This window comes from Aethalodelphis obliquidens, unplaced genomic scaffold, assembly GCF_003676395.1.
Source record: "Aethalodelphis obliquidens isolate GAN/ISIS:26980383/991018 unplaced genomic scaffold, ASM367639v1 scaffold34, whole genome shotgun sequence".
Lineage (NCBI taxonomy): Eukaryota > Metazoa > Chordata > Mammalia > Artiodactyla > Delphinidae > Aethalodelphis > Aethalodelphis obliquidens.
Window position 1 is genome coordinate 3638645 of NW_020837978.1, and position 19930 is coordinate 3658574.

The 19930-nt window shown below is 46.3% G+C and overlaps 1 protein-coding gene across 6 annotated transcripts in view; it reads left to right on the top strand.

The window, feature by feature from the left end:
• Positions 1–19930, top strand: part of FARS2 (phenylalanyl-tRNA synthetase 2, mitochondrial) — a 383657-nt gene that overhangs the window by 107415 nt on the left and 256312 nt on the right. For 4 of the 6 annotated variants that reach the window (XM_027128280.1, XM_027128279.1, XM_027128276.1 and 1 more), the window contains one exon: positions 7770–7901. The exons of the other annotated variants lie outside the window; for them this stretch is intronic. In XM_027128280.1, the coding sequence (XP_026984081.1) occupies positions 7770–7901 (132 nt within the window). The remainder of the gene's footprint in view (positions 1–7769; positions 7902–19930) is intronic. 6 annotated transcript variants of the gene reach the window in all.

The window sequence follows — 19930 nt, forward strand, 5'->3', positions numbered from 1 at the left end:
TAATCTCCTCTGGGGTGACTCCAGCTTTGGTTGTTGGTTGTGTTGGCTGTCTTACTTAGCAATCACGTAGTTGGAATTATGCTCTGCAGGTCATGTTCAGGGGAAGATTTTTTTTGTTTTTCTCCCTTTCTCTGCTTTCCTCCCTCCTGCCCTCCCCGCTTTGCTTATTTCTCCCCTGTGTGGGGGTTTACACTGAGCTCTTCCGACTTTAAATCCAGAACGAGGTTTTGTAGGGACCTGTCAGATGTACTCACCAGCTCTGATTTAGGGACATGACAGGTCCAGCGCCCAGGGCTTGGCTCTCCAAGCTAACAGCTCTTCAGAGCTACAGCCCCAGGCTGTATTTGGTGACGATTTTTGTCACCCTTCTTTCACCAGCATGGAGCCCATTCCGTCCCAGCTTCTGACTGCAAGCTTTTAGCCTCGCTCAGATGCCAAGCTAGCAGCACGTTATCCTGCGGGAGGCAAGCTCCTGGCATCTCTTCCTGATTGTGGACCCCAAGCCCAGCAACACTGTGGTTTATCCCCTCTCCCTGTTTGCTTTTCTGTGCTGGTTCTGGCCAGTGGAGGTATTTCTCTTACCTCTGAACATAGACCATGGCTTTTTGGTTTTCTCCTTTTTCTCCTACCTGTCGTTGTGTGTTAGGAGAACAAGGAGGCCGATGGTGCCTTCTTGGCCTTGGAGGGCGCTTCGCTTGGAAGCCCAGTTAGTGCAGTTTTCATGGTCTGCTCCAGTGGAGGGCAGCATTGGGCTTTGCAGTCTGACACCTGGTTTTGAATTCTGATCTTGGCATTTTCTGTGTAAACTTGGATTAGATATGTAAGCTGTGTCCGTCACAGTTCCTCCATCTGTGAGATGGGAACAGTGGTGCTCATTGTGCAGTGTTTATGGCAGCCTGGCGTGAGTGTAAAGGTTAGCTGAAGGAGCCACGTGGGTATTTAGCATGGCATCAGAGTAAATAAACAGCAGACGTCGATGACCTTAGCATGCACTTGAGAAATGTTTCTTTTTCTTCATATTTTTATAAAAACCTGAGAGAGTTTAGATAGTGGTCTGATTTTCAGTGACATTCATTTCAAAAATCACCCATTGAGTATTTAGATTCTTTACACACTTTTCCTTACTGAATTGTCACCAAAACTCTGCGAGATGAATATTATTCTTGTTTTGAACGAAGCTGGGGCAGTGAGAGGTTAAGGCAGTTGCTCGAGGTCACTTGGCCTCAGGTGCTGGAGCTGGATCTAGTTAGGGGTCTAGGATTGCTCTTGCCGTGCATGGTGGACCCGCCCACGTCTCTGGGATCAGATGCGGGAGGCAGGTGGAGGGTGAACCTTCTGTCTGCCAGGTTTGTCTGTGGAGCCGTCCTGTGCCAGTGGGTCGGGGAGGAAGGTTGAGGACAGAGGGCGCTTGGCTGTGGCTCTCCCCTGGACCAGGTTCCCCTCAGGCTGTCCCCTCTGCTGTCCATGTCGCCCCTTACCCCAGTGCCTCGGACCCCACACCCAGATTTAGGATGAGAGAGCACTGAATTGTGCTGCACTCCGTTTCTAACCCCACTGCGAGGTAGAGAAATGCTAATATCATTTTAAGATCCAAGCCCTAAGCAAGAGGGTTCCTGCATATGGGAGTCTGAAACGACACTTCACCTTACTGCTCTTTCCGCCAAGCAGAAGACTCATAACAGTGGGACCAATTACACTGTCAGCAACAGTGGGAGAAGTTGCTAGCCTTTTATTTTTCCCCTAGTACTTTGCATCTGTCTCAGCAGAGGGAGTCACTGTGGCTGAAACAGAGCTCACATCTTACCCTGTGCGCTGTGGCGTACATGGTCACGTGCGTGCATCCTCTACACGTGGGTGTGCTTCTGTGTACTTGACCGCACAGGACTGTATAGGGTACAGTAGTACAGTATCTTTATTCCAAGCCCAGGATGTCTGGAGGCAAGTGTAAAAGCAGCAGTGATGTAGCTGGTACTACTGTACTTTTCAAGGTACTGTACTGTAAGATTAAAAATGTTTTTTTGTTTGTTTTTTATGTATTATTTGTGTGAAAAGTATTATAAACCTATTACAGTACAGTACTATACAGCCAATTGTGTTAGTTGGGTACCTAGGGTAACTTTGTTGGACTTAACTAATAAATTGGACTTAATGAACGAACGTGCTCTGGGAACAGAACTGGTTCGGATGTAGGGGACCGTTTTACTGTAACACTGTATTAGTCTGAGGTGTATGACATAATGATTGGATACATGTATATATTGCAAAACGATCACCGCAATAAGTTTAGTTAACATCAGTCACCTCACATACTTACAATTTTTTCTTGTGATGTCACCGATGCCCTATTATACAGGGAAATGTATACTCTTACAGTGTTTCGATTTTGAACGCTGTGAATATATTACTGTTCAAAACAATTTTTTTTAAGAAAGCTATGAGAACAGAGCAATACTGAGAACTGTGAAAAATTGCCTGTCCGCTGCTTGGTACGTATTCAGTTTAAAGGGCTGTGGGTCTGATTTAAATCGAGCAGGAGCAGAAGAGATGGAATTGTCAGCTGCATTTGACAGTGAGGGCCGGGTAATTTCTAGTTAGGTTGTGCTCACCTCGGATGGTCCCAGTTTTTTACGGATTTCTTTTTAGCCAGAGAGCACCCTCCATCCTTTTTCTCCCCGGCTTCGCTTTCCTTGCTTGGGCGCCTGCCGTGTCCGGTGTAGAAAGCAGGAGAATCAGAGTTCTGCTACATTCGGCTGCTCCTCGGGTTCCAGCACTGAGGAATTAATGCCCAAGAGCAGTTACTAATTGCGTATTTGTATAGCCGGTATGGAAAAGTCTCTGCTTCGGTGGAGGGTAGCCTTGGTAGCATATATAAAGTCACTGGTATGTGCTCTGGTCTGGGCCACCAGCCTTTTCAAATTTAGATTCTGACAGCTCTGGGAGGTGGTTCTGATAGCACAGTCCCATCTTTCAATATAAGGGTATGGGAAGCAGAGAAAGAGTCCCTTCCTGAGTGGGTAAGTCAGGGAGGTGAATTACAGGGTGTGTTTAGACAAGATTGGTGATGAAGGCGGGTGGGGTGACCTGGAATGGCATCTGTTTAATGTGTCTCTGTCCAGTGTTAGGCGCCGCAGTACCGCCTCGGCGGCAGGGCTTGGTGGGAAGAGGCCTGGGCCCTTGCCCCGCCCCCTGCGTCCGGCCCTGATTGGTCTTCCCTGGTACGTGGTGCTGCCTGCCGTCCTGTGCCCGTGCCCCTGGTTCCCTACGGCAGGTAGGGCCGGCAGTGTCCTGCCAGAGCTGAGAGAATTCAAGTTCTTGCCAGTCCTTTTCCACTCAGGCTCACACCACTATCCTTTTTTTTTTTTTTTTTTGCGGTACGCGGGCCTCTCACTGCTGTGGCCTCTCCCGTTGCGGAGCACAGGCTCCGGACGCGCAGGCTCAGCGGCCATGGCTCACGGGCCCAGCCGCTCTGCGGCATGTGGGATCTTCCCGGACCGGGGCACGAACCCACGTCCCCTGCATCGGCAGGCGGACTCTCAACCACTGCACCACCAGGGAAGCCCTATGTATTCCTTTTTTATATTCTTTTCCATTATGGTTTATCACAGGATCCTGAACATAGTTCTCGGTGCTGTGCAGCAGGACCTTGTTGTTTATCCATCCCACATGTAATAGTTTGCATCTGCTGACCCCAGCCACCCCCTCCCCACTGGCAACCACCAGTCTGTTCTCTATGACACCACCATTCTGAAGGAATGCTCACCAGTCATTTCTGGGGTCCCAGCTGAGGGAATGATCCTAGACTTTGGGCTCTCAGCATCCTCCTTCAGGAGAGAAAGCAGAGCAGGTGCCTGCATCTCCAGAGAGCATCTCTGCCTCTGGGAAAACTGGGGCTTGCTAGGTCCTCTGCTCACAACCACTGGGCAGAGCAGCTGTTGCTGTACAGCGTGGAGATGGGGCAGCTGGGCTCAGAGAGGTTGATTAACCTACCCCCGGTTTCACAGCAGGAAGGGCAGGATGAGACTTGAATCCAGGTTTTTGGTTTATTCTTCTACTTGGCTCTAGCCTAAAAATTAATATATAATTTTTGACAGTTGCTGTAATCTCACAGCGTTCTGAGACAATTTTTAAAAAGCTCTGAACTTCATTTGTAAATATGTTTAAGTAAATTATTACATCCAAACCAAAAAGAAAAAGACAAACACACACATAAAACAGAAAAAAGAAAGAACGAACTTTGGCATTATTTTCCATTAGGTATATAATATATGTACATTTAATGTAATTTAAACTAATCACCAGTAAGAATAGTCTAATGCGTAATGAATCCATGTGATTTGGACATGTTTACCAGAAATTTCCCTCTGTTAATGTATAATTCAAAACGCCTAGTTCTTAGTGGATTTTTTTCACAGACTCCTGATACTTGACGTGTGAAATAAGCCATACTTAACATAGTTTTTAGGTGGTTATTCAATATCACATCTTTGATACACGCTGCATGTCAAGATGTTTTTTCAATCTGCTATAATAATCCTTACTATAATTTTGAGGTTATGGGGCGAAAACAAGAAGAAAGTGTATATTTGGGGGTAATATAAAAGTAATTAATAAATGATTCTACCACCAGCTATGAAAAAAATTACTGTTATGTGTCAAAGTAACTAAAATTTAAATTGCTAGAATATGTAAAAGGATATGGTATTTTGATAAAAAATTACACATTAACTAATATAATTTACTTTTAAATAGTGACTATTTATGTTTGAAGTATAGCCATAGGCTTCTCAAAGGTGGGACTTTGTAGCTTTTGCCATTTTCCTGTTTATGTGAAGGAAGACGAATTTAACTGGAGAAATCCTTAAGGTAGTAGAAAAAGGAAGTGAATGGTTTGTGGATTCGGCATTCTTTGCAGGGTCACAGGTTGAAAAAGGATCTGAGGAGGTAAAAGGATCAGAAGCTTTCTAGTCGCACTGGACACAGCTTTTGCCAGTCCGTGTTTTCTGGGTTAGTTTCTGTGCTGTTGTCATCAGTGAGTTCTGCCTCTTAGATGCGTAATGTTAATCATCTCACGTGTCCTGAGAGACTTTGGCCAACTTCCCTGCCTTGTCACTCTTTGCTGGGTGCGTTTTTCACTGTGGAGCCGTTACTTTCATTGCTACTGAAAGAGACACACCTGTAGGATGGTTGAGCAAAAGGAAACCTAGGGCTGTGGTGGCGGAGGCCTTCAACCAAAAGAGAGCGAGGTTTGATGCGACCAACATGTGGACATTTTATCTTGAGAATTTAGTCAACATTAAAAAAGTTTTTATCCAAAGTTATAATGTTTTATAGTTTTACAAGTGGTAAAGCCAAAGTCCTTTGATAAAAGAAGGTTCCTAGAGAAGGGCAGAGACCGTCACACCGCTGTTCAGTTCAGTCCTTGTGCTCTGACACCACTGGCACCGACAGCTCAGATGGGTGTGCACACAGGAAAGGTCGAGTTCAGGCTTAATGAACACTGATAATAGTTACTTGTGGTTATTTTGAGCGTTACTAATGTTTTTAAGTTGCTTTCTCTCTGACTGGGGGGAACCTAAGCTTTCTAGGTGTGAGGTATAAAGAGATAAACTTTACCCAAAGGAATAAAATAAAGAAATAACAGGAAAATTAATTTGTGTAGACCGTACCTAACTTTGTTCCAGGCACTTAGTGGTGTTGAATTATATGAAATCATCATGTTAACCCTGAAAACTCGTCTTGCTTTCGGTAAAATTTGATCCAGGTATAAAAAGCCATGTATAAAGAATTTGTTTTTCCAAATTGTTCTCAGAAGGTGATCTGTGCTCACCTGCCAGGAGTTACAAAAAGAACGAATAACATGGTTTTGTCTGCCCGTCCTCTGCGCTCAGTTTTACATCCCAACACTTGACACATTTCTGTTTGCCAGTGGGGTTGTCTCTGGAGCTTTTTCATACAATATTGGTAGGGGATTATTGGTCCCAAAGATGGATGAGCACACAGGTGTCCAGGTCCCTTCTTTGCAGAATTCAGTGGCAAGTAGGCAACTGGTCTGCACGTAGGGGCTTCTGTACAGAAATATCGGGGGACTTGCAGACACTGCCCCAACATGTACATTTTTTTCCCGGGTAGAAAAAATGTTGGCGAAATTTCCTCAGTAATGGCAACGAATGAACTGTGGACATGCACAACAACATGGGTGAGTCTTAAAATAATCACACCGAGTAAAAGAACCCAGACAGAAAAAGAATACATTCTGTGTGACTGCATTTTCATAAAGTTCTAGGCAGTGCCAGCTCGTCTGTCATGACAGGGAGGAAGTCAGTGGTTGCCTGGGGAAGGAGGGCTGGTGAGGAGGAGAGGCAGGGCTGATGGGCAGGTGGGGAGTATTACAGAGGGGCATGAGGAAGCTTTGGGGGGTAATGGACATGTTGCTGATATTGATAGTGATGATGTTTCATGGATGTATACGTATGTCAGCACTTATCAACCGTGTGCACTGTATGTACGTGGAGTTTAATATTTGTCTGTTATACCACATGTATAATAAAAGGGGGAAGTATTGTCTTACGACTGTAAACAGAAATCAGTTGTCACTTGCCATTGACAGCAAGTATCTAGAAAAATAAATGCAACTGAAACAGAACAATGAAAGAAAAACCTATATTCTCCTATATCATTCTGAGCATAGCAAGGGCTCCTTTGTTTTATAACTCTGTTCGTTTGTGACTTTTGATTCTTGAAATATCTTTCACGATGGGCAGGGAATTATGTTTTAATTGTCAAGAGCAGGAGTTTTGGAGTCGGGCAGCCCCGGGTGTAGCCTGGTCACCTGCTAGCCGTGTGCCTATGGGCAGGACACACAACCTTCCTAATAGTTTTTCCACCTCTCTATGAAATGGGAATGGTAGAGGCATAGTAAGTGCTCAGTAAACGGAAGCAAGTTTTGTTACTGGTTTTGTTCAGTGCCTGCGCTGTGAGGGCTCTGGGTGTCCTCACAGGGGCATCTGGCTGCTACGTGGCCTCCTATTCTGCCTTCTCTTCTTAGTGACCTCTGCTTTCTGCAGGCTTGACTTGTTTTCAATTCATTAGTCTTTTCCTTTGTTAAATGATAATATTATTGTTTGTAAGTGACATATTTATGATTGCATATTGAGAAATTCATCCCGGCATTTAGCATGTACTTTTTTGGTTTGTCTTGGATGTGAGTATATTTATCATTCATCTGTAGAAAAAAATATTTTGACTTTTTAAATTTAGCTGATCTTATTTCATTTAACCTTTTATTAGCTCTTATAAAGTTAATAAAAATTAATATATCTATTTATGGAAGTGAAAGTTGATTAGTTTATCCTGAATTAGTCATACTGTTGATATGTAAGTTTGAAGAACAGTAAAAGTATTTTTTCTTTAACTCTGAGAAGATGTCATTTTCACTTATAGAAACTAGCAGAATTACCTGCTTTCCCCATTATCTTGACCTAATTTCTTCCTCTGCCCGGTGGTTGCAGGGATTTGGCAGGTGATTGATTTGGTTTTAGAGGGTCCTGGAGCTACACAAAGTGTTTTTCATATTGGAAAAGACATGCCCAGTTTTTCACAAGTTTTAAGATTTATTGCCTCCCCCCAAAGTGTTGCAAATTAATTTGTTTGCTATTTATTTTAGTCAGAATGTAGGAATTGGTGTCATTAGCCGAAGGGCAGCTTTGATCACAGGAAAGGCAAGACTGCCTTTAACGCTCCATGTCTGTTTGTGTTTGGTGTCTTTGCAGGGCTGGACATCAGATGGGTGGACTGCTACTTTCCTTTTACTCATCCTTCCTTCGAGATGGAGATCAACTTCCACGGGGAATGGCTGGAAATTCTTGGCTGTGGGGTGATGGAACAGCGCCTGGTAAATTCAGGTAGAAGAGAATCCACGTGTATTCACAGGCTCTCTCTTCCCAGCTGACTTCCTTTACAGGCTCGTTTGCATCCGCGCTCACCTACTCCTGTAGGACTAGCCTCCGTCTTTCTCTCCTTGTATGTTGCCCTCTAGACTTTTCTCTGGCACTCCACTCTGGAAGAACTTCATTCTCGTGGCTAATTTTGCAAAAGCTTCTTGGTTTTGGAGCTCTTCCTTATCAGCGCCCGGCGTTGGTTTGTACTTTGTGATTTCATATTTGTTGATCAGCTGCTTTGTAATTGCCGACAGGTCTTTGATGCGTGTCCCAGGAGAGTGGTTTGTCTTCCAGACTATTTAAGAACAAAGCCAACATATAATCCCTTTTTTTGTTCCTACTGCATTTGGAACCAAATTCAGCAGGTATTTCATAAATATGCTAAAAACACAATATAAAAATACTTAGGCCTGTGATGTTTGGTGGTTTGCCACCCTCAGCGTTGGCAGTGCTCCCTGACTGGGAGGGAGGGAAGAAAATGGGGGCTCTGATGACATTCTCCCCGTTCTGTAAGAACTCGAGAAGGATCTTTCCAGCTCTCCTCTGCAGGACCATTGCTTAACAATAATGATTATTTCTAGGAATTCCCTCGTGGTCCAGCAGTGAGGACTCCATGCTGCCGAGGGCCCGGGTTCGATCCTTGGTCCAGGAAGTAGGATCCCACAAGCCGTGCAGTGCAGCCAAAAAAAAAAGATTATCTCTAAACTTAATTTCAGAGCTCTGAGGTTTTTTTTTTAAGTCACTATCTGAATTTAAATTTAAAAATACTTGTTCAGAGTGTACATCCTCCATGGGAAGCTGGCTGAGACTGGGCGTGTGGGGAGGGGTCACTGCCTGAGCAGCAGGCAGAGGGGACCCCATGAGCCGGCTCCCCACTGCCCCCGCTCCTCCCTCCTGGAGAAGGACATGCGCTCTGTGGTCTGGGAGGGTGGTGGCTCTGATTCAGGGCTGGTCACGGGCCTCCCACCATAGACCGGAGGGGAGCCGTCCCTTCTGGTGACTCAGAGCTGCGATGGACCATGGGTAAGGTCGTGGCCTTAGAGAACGCGGCTGGAGGGAGACGGGAGATGGGGCGGCCGTGAACGCAGGAGCTGGTGCTGCCTGGGCTGGGAGACCTGGGGCCTGGCCTCCCCGACCCCTCTTCCCCAGGGGCCCGGACCAGCCAGCTCACAGATTCCTCTCCACTCGGCCAAGCAATGCTTGCGGGAGAGCTGGCCCAGCACAGCACCACGTGGTCCTTGGGTGGTTTTCCAGTATTTGAAGGTCTGTCCTGGAGAAGAGCAAGCAGAGAGGTCGCAAACGAGGGCCTGTGAGTAAAAGTTGGGAGGCCTGGGCTTGCGTGTCTGAAGCAGCACGTGTTCTGTCAGTTGACAGCTGTGTGTCTTCAGGCAGGTTGTTTAACCTCGCCAGTCTCGGTTCTCTCATAGTCAAATGAGCACAGCGATACCGCCCTCAAAGTTTCTTTATGAGGGTTAGTGGAGGTGATGCACGTGACGTGCTTAGCACAGGGTCTGGCGCGTAGTAAAATTGTTTCAGTAAAAATTAATCTCTGATGTTATTAAACATTGTTTTCAAATGGTGAGAGCCATTTATTAACAGAGAGCCCCCTTAGTCGAAAATATTTAAACAGAGCCTGTCCTGCACGTCATAGAAACAATTTCTAGCCAGTTGGAACTAGGTTACGTCTTTGATCCTGGTCATTTTAGTATCCATGATTCTGGATTGAGTGAATGATTTTAGAGGAAGAGAGAAAATTGAGAGTGGTAGGAAACAGGAAAATAAAAGAGATGTATATGTATTTTAATAGAAAACACAAAATACTGGGAGCAAATATGTAAGCTTTAATCTCTTCTTGAGTAGGAACTAACTTCAAATACTTCTGTGGTGTTTTGTTTTGTTTGTTTTTTTTCTGTGGTGTTTTTGTTTGTTTTGCTTCGGGGGGAGGGTGAGTCACATATGAGTTGCCGCTTGGAATCGTGCTTCCTTGTATGTTTCCAGTATCCTGGATGGGTTTTTATGAGGTTTATTCACACAGTAATTGGCTGAATACAGTCTCTGAAACAGGTTTCCAAGTCATTATTGCACATTAATGAGACTGCTGTTCTGCAGTTAGATCAGCCATGTCAGGTGATTCTTGGAGGAAATGGCAAAGTGAAAAAAAAAGAAGACACCTAAGATGCAAACGTGTCTGAGAGATTCACCGTGGTGGTGGGATGTGCTTTCGTTTGTTGGGAAATGGTACACATAAAATTTAAGTTAAATACCTTGCAAGAGAGAGAGAGACTAAAGAAAAGGAAGAAGAAATGATTTTATAAAAGAATTTCTGTGTGGGCTTTGCTATTTGAAGTTGAAGTTATTATGACAGAGTTCTTCTCCGTGTTCTCAGACTCGAATGTGTTTTGACGTCTGTAGTTAAAATGCTTACACTGTGTGCCTGGCAGTCACTAACCACAGACAGCATTTGCAAGTGGAGCTAACTTTCTGTTTTCTGAGTTCCTACGGTGTGGCGGAAGCCTGGCTCCGGGCACTTTATGCCTCTGTTCAGTTTGCCATTCTTGCTGTCTTTCCTCCTGTATTTTTTCCCTCCCCTCTCCTCCCCTCCCCTGCCTTTGAAAATAGAACTTCCAAGAAATGCTAAAATTGATGGTTACAACTCTCCATCTTTATGGCCCTTCAGAGGTTCAGCTAAATGCTGAAATGACAACCGAGAGGCTGATGGGGCAGTGATAATAGCAGACGTGTGCCAGCCTCTCACTAAATGCCCTAGAGGCTTTCTTTCATTTAACCTTAACAACAGGGCTCTGGGTGGATGCTGTTACTAACCCCATCTTACAGAGCCTCAGAAAGGTGATCAGGCTCGAATGGCTGGCAGCGTCGCTTGCCCAGATCTTTCCGACCATAATCAACTACTGTGTTCTGCTGCCTGAACAGTAAATTGCATGATTTTGAAGTGGCTAGAAATTCCTTTCAAATAAATGATTCTGCCTAACGTAGAATGAAGAGCTGGAACCAAATGAAACAAAAGCAAACAAAACTCTGTTGTGTAGTTATTCGTTACTCCTGCAGAGGGGCTCATCCCCCGTGTATTATCTCTGTGATCGAGTGCATTTAATTAAAAGCATGAGATTAGATTCCTAATTTGAACAGGCATTGAAAACACTTTATTACACATTTAAGTTGACTATGGCACGTGTGTGTTTTTGTGCACAGAATAAGATAAGGCTGTTCCGGATAGCTTAGAGAATTTTATTTCTTCTTCTTTAAGCTCTAGTGCCTTCACCATTGCTTTCTTTCTTTTTTTTTTTGATAAATTTATTTATTTATTTTATTTTTGGCTGTGTTGGGTCTTCGTTGCTGCACGCGGGCTTTCTCTAGTTGCGGCGAGTGGGGGCTACTCTATTGCAGTGCATGGGCTTCTCATTGCAGTGGCTTCCCTTGTTTCAGAGCATGGGCTCTAGGCATGCGGGCTTCAGTACTTGTGGCATACGAGCTCGGTAGTTGTGGCACATGGGCTTAGTTGCTCTGCGGCATGTGGGATCTTCCTGGACCAGGGATCGAACCTGTGTCCCCTGCATTGGCAGGCGGATTCTTAACCACTGCGCCACCAGGGAATTCCCTCCGTTGCTTTCTGACTGCTTAGATTTGGTAGTTGTGACCTGGGTGGCGACTGCTGTCATGATGATCTGATTGTTTTTCCCTTGAGGACGGTAGTGAGTCACGTCTCCAAATACGACACACTTTTTTCCCATTGGGCTGACTCAGGCTGCTGTCTTTGCAGGTAGAATACAGAGCAGGAACATCTGAAACCATCACCAGGTGACTACGGGCTGTCATCATGCCTGGAAGGAATTTACCATCTATTGAGCCCCTGTGAAATTTAGAAGATTATACCTGGGCCAGGAAGCAGAAAAGTCTCCACAGTGGAAAATAACTTTAAAAGCGGAATTGCCTTCTTTACCTCTTGATTAAAATTTAAAACTTGACTCTTTGGGGAAAACCTTGTAAATACGTACGTGAACAGTTTCTAGTTTTAAATAATCATTCTTTTGTTCGTTTGTTTGTCAAATATTTCTTGAATTACTTCTAAGGCTATAGAAAAGCAAATAAGCATTGTCCTTGCCTTTGAGACCAGCGCAGTGCACAGAGATGTAAACATGAATGATTAGGGTGCCACGTGGTCCATATCAGTAACAGAGGCACGGTGGGCAGAGTGGGGAGGGGAGGGACTGGGGAGGAGTGTGCCAAGCCCTCGTCCTGGTTGCACTCAGGGTGGAATACTGGTGATAGGCACACATGAAGCATGCACCCTAGAAGAAGTTCAGTTCCTGTTTGTAAGGGCTTGTGTACTTTGTCTTTGCTTGGACGCCCAGTTGTTATACCTAATGCTGCTTTTCCTATCTAAGAATAAATCTATTTGCAGTCTATCCCTCTTTGATAGAAGTCTCTACAGCCTCTACACACACTTATATCGCTCAGTGTTACTGATCTAAGTTGGTGAACTTCCAGATGGCACAGACCAAGACTGTACAAGCACTGTGCTGTATACAAGCAGACATGCCACTCCTACACGTAGCATCTTGTCTGCGTAAGGCACTGTGCTAGACAAAGAGGAAGATACAACAAATGGTAAGATGTGACTTCTCCCTGTAAAACTTGGAGTGAGGCAGGGAAGATGAGGCTGTGTAATTAGAGCGTGAGCTTACGTGCCATTCGTGAGATCAGGCTTTGGGATATGCGAAGAGGGAGCTCTGTCCATCAGTTAGACCACTGGAGGTCTAACTGATGGAGCCACTGAATGATCTTGGCACCTCTGTCGAAAACCATGTTTGGGTTTATTTCTGGACTCAATTTTATTCCATTGTTCTACGTTCCTGTCCTCATGTCCACACTGTTTTGATTCCTGTAGCTTTGTAGTAAGTTTTGAAATTGGGAAGTGTTAGTCCAACTTTGTTCTTCCTGTATTCATTCTTTACTCTTGGCCATAACATGCTTAAGTCTCCCTAATTAAAAAATAATTTTTTTCCTTAAAATTTTTCTTCATTGGAATACTTCATGCTGATACTTTATATGCCCGTCTCTGTCTCTGTCTGTCTTCCAGTCCTTTACCATATAGATCAGTCCAGTGTCCCCCACCCAGCTGAAGAGGTAGGACATGATACAGTTGAAGTCCCCTGTGTCCCTCCCTGTTAGTACCTTCCCTTCCCCCCACTCCTGTGAGCAATCACTGTTCTGAATTTTGTGTTGTTACCTTGATTTTCATTATAGTTTTTCTATGCATATTGTAAAACGAGCTAACTTTCACCAGCTTTTATGCTTTAACAAATGGAATCATGCTGCCCATCCTCTCATGACTTTGGTTTTCCATGCAGTGCTATGAAGTTCATCTCTGTTGTCATGTGTAGAGTTTTAGTTCGTTCATTTTTCACTGCTTAAATTCTGCTGGGTGAATATGCTGCAGTTTACTCATCCATTCTTTAATGGACACTTCGCCGTTTCCCCCTTTTTTGTTCGCTGCTAACAAATGCTCCTCGTGCACACTTTTGTGCGTCTTGTACGTACAGGAGTGCGAGTGTCTCTGAGGCGTATTTTATTTGGCTGTGGAGTTGCTGCACTTCGGGGCAGCTGCAGCTTTGTTGGTGTCACCAGGCTGTTTCCCAAGGCAGCTGGGCCAGTTCGCTCTGCCTCGAGCCTTTGCATGGACGTTCTTGCTGCCCCACATCCTCTCCGCGGACGCCTGACTTTGGTCCGTCTCTTTGGTGAGTTTAGAGTAGCCTGTTGCTGAGGTTTCGTTTACATTTAGCTGATTGCTGTTGAGGTTGATCACATTTTTTATAAATTTACTTGACACATGCAGCTTTTCTTTTGCTCATTTTGGGGTAGGGCTCATTTTTCTCCTTGTCTTTCTTTTTTTAAATTAGTTAATTCATTAATTTATTTACTTTTGGCTGAGCTGGATCTCCGTTGCTGCGCGCGGCCTTCCTCTAGTTGCGGCGAGCGGGGGCTACTCTTCGTTGTGGTGCGTGGGCTTCTCATTGCGGTGGCTTCTCTTGCTGTGGAGCACGGGCTCTAGGTGCGCGGGCTTCAGTAGTCGTGGCTCTTGGGCTCTAGAGCTCAGGCTCAGCAGTTGTGGCTCACGGGCTTAGTTGCTCCGCAGCACGTGGGATCTTCCCGGACCAGGTCTCGAAGCTGTGTCCCCTGCTTGGCAGGCGGATTCGTAACCACTGCGCCACCAGGGAAGCCTATCTCTGTCTTTTTTTAATTGATTGGTAGGAATTCATCATCTATTTTGAACACTAATCTTTTGTCATTTTTATATATTAAAATCGTATTCTCTAGGTTTGTGGCTTTTCTTCTTTAAGTTGCTCTTTCATGAATGGAATGTCTATATTTCTTACTTGAGTAGCTTTAGGTTTCTTTATATAACATCGTTCTCCCAAAAAGTCACTTTGTCAGGGAATGCGAGTGGGTGTAAGTTGACAAGTTCTGTAAAGATAACCCTTCTGCTTGTCGTGCTTGACTCTAGTGGCTCAAGTCTCTGATGTGATTGCTGTATCATTCATATTTTCAGCGTGGGGATTCTGCATATTTAATGACTTTCAAACGTCTCCCCTCTCTCTCCTAATGTTCTGTTGAGTCTGGTCCCACCCTCTGTGGCAGTTCCTGGGGCTGGGAAGGCAGACTCTGGGATGCTCTTGTTTGACTGGGAAAGGCAACATGGAGCTTGCGTGGGGACTCAGCTATACTGTTTGTACAGAATTGGATTTGTCTCCTCGTATATTTTGTAGTTCTTTCTGATCCTGCTTAGAAGCCATGCCGTCCCCTCCAGTATTTCTGCTACTGTAATAAGAGCAAAGATCTTGGTAACTTGCTTCAAGCTGCGGTACCTGTACACATTTCTGACGTTTTGATAGCTGTACTGTGTGTTGCGCACTGTCTGTGGCCTCATTCCTGTACGTGGGAGGCTTCTGGAAGCAGAGATTCTGTCCGCGTCTTACTTTCATTGTCCAAGGTCCTGGATATTTAGCCGATATAAAGCAGCTGTCCTTCCCCCATCAATGTGGACTTAATTTTCCATTTTCAACTGTTTTCCTTTTTCCTATCATCTCCTCATTCCTGAAGCAGTAACCCTAGTAATAATAATAATAATAACAACAACAACAACAATAATAATACAATCCAAATAGTAGCTCTTAGCTTTTGGCATTTTGAAGCTGTTGAACTAGTTTGTGAGCTTCCGAATAGAAGGTTCAGGTTAGACAGAAGTGGACATTTGGCAAGTTTGGATCGTTGCAAACGGTCATGTCTTTCATCAGACTCTGTTACTATTCCCACGCCACCCCCCCCCCCCCCCCCCCCCCCGCCGTATCCATGCACTTTGCCTGCTGACTGTGAAGCACGTTGCACTGTGGGAAGAGGACCCTCCCCTCTGCCCTGACCGCTTCGGCTGAAGGGATGTCAGCAGATGAAGGAACAACGGCTCGGAAGCCCTTGGCAGCGCTTTTGCCCTCTTTTGCTTCTGCCTTTGTTATGAGATGAACATGCACAGCCTGCTGGTTCTCGAACAGTGAGAAGCAGGCGGACTGGACCTGAACCAACCCTGGAGCCCTGAGGCCAGCCCAGTCTGGACCAGCTGAAGCCCTGGCCCACAGCTGTGTGCTTGTTGACGTTTGTGGTGGTCTGTCCATCCACAGTAGCTGGCTGGCAAGATGTACATTGTGGCCGTTTTGCATATTCTTCCTCAGCTCACCTGGGGCTCCCGGTGTGTTTAAGCGTCCCTCCTCCAATACCGTTACACGGAATTCACTTATTCCTTCATGCTTTTCCTCACCATCTCCCTTTCTAGCGTAGTGAGAAGGATGATTGAAAAAGAGTTTGACTTTTTCTGCTTCCCTCCCTAGAGAAGCCACTGAAATAGATTCCCAGTATTTTGGTGTGTGTGGTGACTGTTTCCTAAATCAGACAGGGATTGGGGATGGGATTTATCTGGGAAGTCCTCCTTGTGAGAGTTTTTGGACATGCTTCTGACATATGGAAGATCATGTGTGTGTGTGTGCAAACATGTTCTCACTATAACCTGTTTAAAGGTTTAGTTCCAGGTGTCTGTCTTTAATCAGTCTCAGGTAGAAAACTCTGGAATCACTAGAATGTAAGCTTCATGAGAACAGGGACTTTTTTGGGTTTTTTTTTGCGGTACGCGGGCCTCTCACTGTTGTGGCCTCTCCCGTTGCGGAGCACAGGCTCCGGACGCGCAGGCTCAGCGGCCATGGCTCACGGGCCCAGCCGCTCCGCGGCATGTGGGATCTTCCCGGACCGGGGCACGAACCCGTGTCCCCTGCATCGGCAGGCGGACTCTCAACCACTGTGCCACCAGGGAAGCCCGACTTTTTTGGTTTTGACCACTGTTGTATTCCCAGTTCCTAGAACAATGCCTAGCACACAGTCAGCACTCTATATATGTATTATAAAATGAATGATGAGCACATGAGTGGTGGACCCCCATTTCCTTGTCCCAATGTGTACTATTCTTTCTCCAGGCTCATCTAAACAGTAAATGTGGAGGGAAATACCCTAGTTTCCCAGGCTAACCCTTGGCCTGTCTGTGCTTAGCTGCTCAGTGCAGCTCCTAAGGTAACAGGAAGAAGATCCGGGGGGCCCTCGGAGTGAAGATCTGTCTACAGCCAGGCCCTGCCACGCACTGTGCTGGAGATCTTGGGCAAGTCCCGAGGGTCTCAGTTTCTTCATCTATAAGATAAGGGTCTTAGATGATATAACATCCAGATTTCCTTTTAGCTCTCGGATCCCATGATTTGGCCTCTTAAACAAGCCAGAGATGTGTAGTATTAATACAGCCCTCAGGGGATTTTGGGTTGTTTTATAGCCCCACATGGAAAATTGCATAGCAGCCTGACTTTGGTATCTATGGTTGGTTAATCAGGTTTCTTCCCCACACCCCTTAAAGAAACTCTCCGAGACTAATAAAAAGATAAAAAAGGATGTTCATATAATTGAATTTTATTTAAACTATTTATGAAACTCTTGCTTCATGGGATCACTGCAGCTTTGAAGGCAGGTAGTGATGTGCTACTCAGTGGTTCAGTTTTATTTTCTCCCTTGCAAAGAGGCAGTTTAGAAGTTTAGGAATTATTTATGGTACCGTGGGGATAAACACAATCTGCTAAGTTATTTTTTTCAAGATTCGTTTCTGCATTTTAGGCTGGAAGCAATGTCTTCATGAAACGGCCGTGTTGTTATGTCCGTGGATAAAATGAAGTGATGTCATTAGACAAAAGTTAGGCCAGATTTTCAGATTGTGTTTTTTAATGGACATAAGTCAGGAACTGGCCAAGGGTAGCATTTCTCAAAGTGTGTGACATAGAACACTGGGTATTATTAGGATTTTCAAAGGAAAGAGAAGATTTGATATTCAACCAAGTGTGGAAAATAGTGAGTTGGAAAGGTCCTGCATGTCTCTCTCTATCTCTGAGTTGGGGCGAGCGAGCAGATTTCCCAGAGTCACAGGACACGGAATCACTCTGTGAAAGGGTCCCTTTTGTGGAGCACATCCCGAGAAGGACACCTGGGGAAAGGCTCGTCTGTTGGCTGCTGGGGTTGCTGGTGAACTGGGAGGCTAATAGAAGTGTAGTTTGGGGCAGTAAATGATGAAGCCTAGTGAGATATGCTTAAATGTTACCTTGAGGAGTGCCTTCAACGTAAAGGGAAGCGGCTGGTATCAGTATACGTAATTTAGAACATTTATTTGATATTTTAGGCTATTTGTCTACAGAGTCCTGGAAATTGAGGGTTTGTGGGCTTTGAAGGCATTAGGAAGGAAAAGCTCTCCAAATCCACTGTTTGATGCGTCCATTTATTAAATCAGCCTTTCCCGTCTCCGTCCATTCCTTCAACAGACGTTTATGAAGTACCTGCCTGGCAGGCGCCCCGCGAAGTGCTGCAGATACACAGGTCGTTTCTGCCTTTGAGGGGCTCACGGTCCAGTGTTGGGGACGGCAGGTCGTGTGCTGTGTCCGTGAGGCTCTGATGACAGTTGGAGGAGGAGTTGTTGGTTCCTCGAGAGATGGGCAGCGCTTCACCGGGGTCGTAGGGCTTGACCCGAACGGTGAAGGGGAGCAGGTTTTGTGACGGGTAAAGAGGGATCTTTCCACCGGGGTCGTAGGGCTTGACCCGAGCGGTGAAGGGGAGCAGGTTTTGTGACGGGTGAAGAGGGGTCTTTCCCGGCAAAGAGCGTGGCTTGTGCAGGACACACAGAGTGGGAGGCGGCACTGCATGTTCTGGAAAGACCGACTGGTACGAGCTCGGGGAAAACCTGGGAATCAGGTAGAGGAGGCTGCTAAGCTCCTCCGTAGCCATCAGGTCTGGAAGGGCATGGGCGGCAACATAAAGACCTTAAACCTCACCCTTCAGGTAGTAGCACGCGATTGGGAGATTGCATCACTGTTGAGGGTGAGTCGAACAAATGCAAGTTCAAAGGCAGGAGACCAGGTGAGCAACCTAGACTGAGTGTGAGGAGGCCCTGGAGGAGGGAGGGGCCGGGCGGAGTGGGTCTGGGAGCTCCCGCCAGGCTCCGTGCGCCTGGGGCCTCGTCCTCAGCGTCATGAAGGGGGCACGCACTCGGGGGCAGAGGGATCTGGGTGCAGTTCTCCCGGGCTTAGCTGGGGCCCACCGTACGCCCTCCAGAGACCCAGGGGAGTCCACAAGCCCTGCGCCCTCTGTACCTTCAGTTACCTAAGTAACCAGCACAACTCCTTTCTCATCAGGCAGGCTTTTTTTTAAGAGGAGGCAGACCGCCTCCGAGGGTGAAGAAGTACCATTTTATTCCTGTTTCAAAGAGAGCATTTCTGGATGGCGTAGGCTCCCAGCCCTCCGCAGCCTGGATTCCCTCCTGGGTGAGATGCACGTGGTGAGGCTGGCTCTCGCCTGCTCTGGACTGTGGCTCTGGGCCTCCTTGGACGGGCCCCCCCTGTTCCTCTCTGAGCCCAAGCGTGTCTGCCTCCCGGCGAGGCTGACAAGGGGTCTGCCTCGGTTGTGTGGCTCTCAGGGACCAGACCTGAAAAGGTCTTTGCGCTGCTGCCTTTCTTTGGGCTTGGGACTCTTTCACTGGTTCCCTTAATCAAAGCCATTCCTCCTTGTCCGTGGCTGGTTGTTTATTTCCCTGCCAGCTGTGGAGGGGCCTGGGCGTTGGAGCTTCTTGTTTGTTGCACTTACCTTCTGTGTCCTATCTTGGCGGTGCCTGGAGTAGCGACGTGGGGAGCAGCTGGGGGGCAGACCAGACTCGCTCCTCTGGTGCTTACTGGCTATGGCTGACCGGCTCCCTTGACCACCGCGGGGAGGATGTGAATGTCCCTACAGAAAGTACTGGGAGCTTTAAGTCAGAAAGGTACACCTTCACTGACAATCTATTTACCACTTAACGTCCCTGCATCCCAGCTCCTAATCTATAAAAGGAGAATAATAATGTGCACCTCACTGGTCTGGGATGGAGAATAAATGAATTAATGCATGTAATGTGCTTAGCCGAGGGTCCGGTGCTCAGTAAATGATCAGAAAGTGTTAGATCCTTTCTCCCCTCACTCTAACCCTTCCATCCTTCGGAGAGTGTTAAAGTTGGAAGTGACTTCAGATGTCATTCACTCTGTGAATCTCCTGAAATTACGAGTCAGGTCTTGCATCTGTTTGTGTAGGGGCATTTGGGAGGCGGGGGTTCTGGAAGGAGAGTAATTGTAGTTCTTATCGGACCCTCACGGTGTTCTGTGGCTTGAAAAGGATGCAGACCGCACATGTAGTCTGATACCCTCGTCTTGCACAGGAGGAGCTGGAATCGTTTGATGAGGCGGTTGCAGGTGTGCCTGGCAGGCATGATCGAGGGCACAGACCCCTCCTGACTGCTAATGCTGTGTCTGCTTTCAGGACCTTATTCAGACAAGGGCAGCTCATTAGGTGAAGGCGCCTGTTACCCTGGAGGGCAAAACATTCTC